This window comes from Mandrillus leucophaeus, unplaced genomic scaffold (assembly GCF_000951045.1).
Source record: "Mandrillus leucophaeus isolate KB7577 unplaced genomic scaffold, Mleu.le_1.0 Scaffold163, whole genome shotgun sequence".
Classification (NCBI taxonomy): domain Eukaryota; kingdom Metazoa; phylum Chordata; class Mammalia; order Primates; family Cercopithecidae; genus Mandrillus; species Mandrillus leucophaeus.
Window position 1 is genome coordinate 1,198,748 of NW_012101621.1, and position 3,748 is coordinate 1,202,495.

The window sequence follows — 3,748 nt, forward strand, 5'->3', positions numbered from 1 at the left end:
GCGTAGTGACCCTGGGCCCGCGATTCCTTGGAGCGGGTTGATGACGTCAGCGTTCGAATTCCATGGCGGCGCGGCGACGACGGAGCACCCGCGGAGGCAGAGCGAGAGGTTCGGAGCTCAGTATCGGGGGAGGGAATGCGGAAGCGAGGAGTCAGAAAAGGAACGATGCCACCTACTGTGACCCCCTTCATCTTCCACCTCCCCATAACCTGCACTTGGCTACCAAACCAGTTTGGGCGCTAAATTTTGTAAATTTAGGTTTTCAGAGCTTTGGGGATGACATAATTGTGCATAAAGCCTTGCAGAGCTGTAACAACTAATATGCCAGTACTGTTGTTAATACCTAATGTCATACGATTTACAAAAAGTAATTGTGAGGCACACCATTATTTTATACACAAGAAAGGATAAGCACTGAAAATGGTGAACTATGATTCACTGCTTATGCCATCCATTCTAAGATGGAGCCCAGTTCCAGAGGGTAAAATGCGAGTCTAGACCTATTGAGATACGGTATTATGTGTATAATGTTCTTAAGTGCATAGGTCCACCCTATAAATTAAGTACTAGTGTACTTCTCTAGAAGTACAGTATTGTACAATGTTCTAATATTGGAGCAAGTGAAGTAGGAAGAGATCAAACACTTCTCCAAGTTTCCACAGATAAAAGCAGCAGAGCTAGGCTCTAAATTAGGCACAGACCCTTGAGCAGTTTACTAACCTTTATCCCATACCGCCTCATGTATGAGTTGGGTATTTGGGGGACATTGGGACACAAGTAAACAAAACAGATAAGCAGGCCTCAGTCTATGAGCTTACAAGACTCCTGGGGCTCCCTTTTATTTTGTTTTATTTCATTTGGCTAGAATAGCAATTTAGGAAGAATTACACAGACTGTTACACAAGGGTAGTGTGGTGACAGTTTTTATTGACTCTTTGTAAACTTAGAAAATTATCTTAAACCGGCGGGGTGCGGTGGCTCAGGCCTGTAATCCCGCACTTTGGGAGGCCGAGGAGGGCAGATCACTTGAGGTCACAAGTTTGAGACCAGCCTGGCCAACATAGTGAAACCCTGTCTCTACTAAAAATACAAAAATTAGCTGGGCATGGCGGCGAACGCCTGTAATCCAAACTACTTGGGAGGCTGAGGCATGAGAATCACTTGAACCCAGGAGGCAGAGGTTGCAGTGAGCGGAAATCGTACCACTGCACTCCAGCCTGGGCGACAGAGTGAGACTCCACCTTGAAAAAAAAAAAAAGAAAGAAAAGAGAAAGAATGATCTTAAACCATTTATTTAAAGGATTTTTTTCAATCCTTAAAATCTACCCGTTTTCAGGTGTACTCATTCTTTGCTCATTTCCAAATTTTGTAGCATTAAATGAAAGCAAAATAGTTAATAATGGCAACACGGCTCCAGAAGACTCTTCCCCTGCCAAGAAAACTCGCAGATGCCAGAGACAGGGGTCGAAAAAGATGCCTGTGACTGGAGGAAACTCTAATGAGGACAGGACAGAAGACAAGCAAGATGGTACGCCAGGGAGGTCATGGGCCAGCAAGAGGGTTTCTGGTAGGAGTGGATCTGGGGATGATATCTTGTTATTTCAACTCTTATTTCTTCCTTCTTTCAGGATAGAATTAATTTCTCTATCCTTTGGGCATACCACAGCACTAATCTACTGCCTTGAATCTTCATTTTCATGTGTTTGAGATGGACTGAGGCCTAAGGAAAGACCAGGATTGGTTGGGAGGACAAAGTTAATTCTCACAAGTTTCTGTTTAACCACAACAGCTGTTTTTGATTCCCATAAAGTAGTACCTATCTGTCTTTCCTCAGAATCTGTGAAGGCCTTGCTGTTAAAGGGCAAAGTTCCTGTGGACCCAGAATGTACAGCCAAGGTGGGGAAGGTAAGACACTCTGGACCGATCTTTAGTCCGTGGATGTCTCAGAGAGCATCCTTTGTTATAAGGACTCCTGTCTGGGATGCTGTTCGTATCATTTCAGGAATCCTCTCCAAAATATGATGAGTGATTAGTTTTCTCTAATGGCAAGAGAGAGGAGTGGTAAGGCTTGGGGTTAATAATCAGGGCGTTTTTAAACATGGTGTGTTAGACCATTCTTGCATTGCTATAAAGAAATACCTGAGACTAGGTACTTTATAAGAAAAGAGGTTCCTGGAGGCTGTACAGGAAGCATAGCAGTATTTGCTCCTCAAGAGACCTTAGGAAGCTTTTACTCATGGCAGAAGGTGAAGCAGGAATAGGCACTTCACATGGCAAAAGCAAGGGCGGGAGAGAGAGAGATTGGAGGAGGTGTCACAGAGAGAGAGTGGGGGAGGTGTCACATGCTTTTAAACTACCAAATGTTGTGTGAATTCACTATCAAGAGGACAGCAGCAAGAGAGTGGTGCTAAACCATTCATGATCGAATCACTTCCCACCAGGCCCCACCTCCAGTACTGAGGATTATAATTCAGTGTGAGATTTGGAAGGAGACAAATACACAAAATGTATGACATGCGTACCTTCTGTGATTGCCATCAGCTTTCTACACCTCATTCTCTTTTTAAACCAGAAAATGGTATCATTGTTAAAGGAAAAGTGTTTTCTTGTTCTAATGAGAAACCGTACCCTGGAATGGTATGAGTTACTGATGAATGGGGAAAAAAGAAGGCTACCTCTGGAGTAAGTTTTCTTTAACTCAGAATCTTTTTTTTTTTTTTTTTTTTTTTTTTGAGATGGAGTCTCACTCTGTCACCCAGCCTGGAGTACAGTGGTGTGATCTCAGCTCACTGCAACCTCCACTTCCTGGGTTCAAGTAATTCTCTTGCCTCAGCCTCCCAAGTAGCTGTGATTACAGGTACCCACCACCACGCCCAGCCTGGGCTAATTTTTATATTTTTAGTTCAGACGGGGCTTGACAATGTTGGCCAAGCTCGTCTCGAACTCCTGACCTCAAGTGATCTGCCCACCTCAGCCTCCCAGAATGCTGGGATTGCAGGCGTGAACCACCATGCCCAGTATAACTCAGTTAGAATCTTTTGTATTGTTAAAAAAAGGAAGCATGTTTTCATTTATAGTAAGGTTACACCCAGGTTACTGGTAGAACATAGGTTTGCAATTCTTTGCTGGAAGATGAATGTTGATGTTGCTGTAGAATGACAACTTGAGCCATAAGAAAATTTAGAGCCTCATTTAGGATCTCAGGGCTGAACCTATACTAATGTTGATTTTTTCTCTCTCTTTCTAGGCTCATGTGTATTGTGAAGGAAGTAATGTCTATGATGTCATGCTAAATCAGGTAAGAGGTAGAAGAGGTGGAACCATTATATTTATGAGACTGTCTTCTTGATAATTATTGATGATAGAATCCCAGTGCTCAAATCTTTAAAGTTCTTTTTTTTTTTTAATTTTGTTTTTTCTTTTTGAGATGGAGTCTCACTTCATCTCCCAGGCTGGAGTACAGTGGCACAATCTCGGCTTACTGTAACCTCTGCCTCCCGGGTTCAAGCAGTTCTCCTGCCTCAGGCTCCCGAGTAGCTGGGGTTACAGCCATGCACCACCATACCCAGCTAATTTTTTGTATTTTAGTAGAGACAAGTTTTGCCATGTTGACCAGGCTGGTCTCGAACTCGTGACCTCAAGTGCTCTACCCGCCTCAGCCTCCCAAAGTGCTCGGATTACAGGTGTGAACCAGCATGCCTTGCCTAAAGTCCTTTATATACACATATAGATATATAAAAATATATAT

The 3,748-nt window shown here is 43.3% G+C and overlaps 1 protein-coding gene across 2 annotated transcripts in view; it reads left to right on the forward strand.

Moving 5' to 3' along the window:
* Window positions 1–3: 3 nt before the first annotated feature.
* PARP2 (poly (ADP-ribose) polymerase 2) overlaps window positions 4–3,748 on the forward strand; it is a 15,737-nt gene continuing 11,992 nt past the window's right edge. The window contains exons 1-4 of one of the 2 annotated variants that reach the window (XM_011976153.1): window positions 4–108; window positions 1,373–1,528; window positions 1,835–1,905; window positions 3,248–3,298. In XM_011976153.1, coding sequence (XP_011831543.1) covers window positions 63–108; window positions 1,373–1,528; window positions 1,835–1,905; window positions 3,248–3,298 — 324 coding nt within the window. In that variant the 5' untranslated portion in view covers window positions 4–62. Of the gene's footprint in view, window positions 109–1,372; window positions 1,568–1,834; window positions 1,906–3,247; window positions 3,299–3,748 lie in introns of both variants that reach the window. The other variant, XM_011976152.1, reaches the window with a different exon arrangement.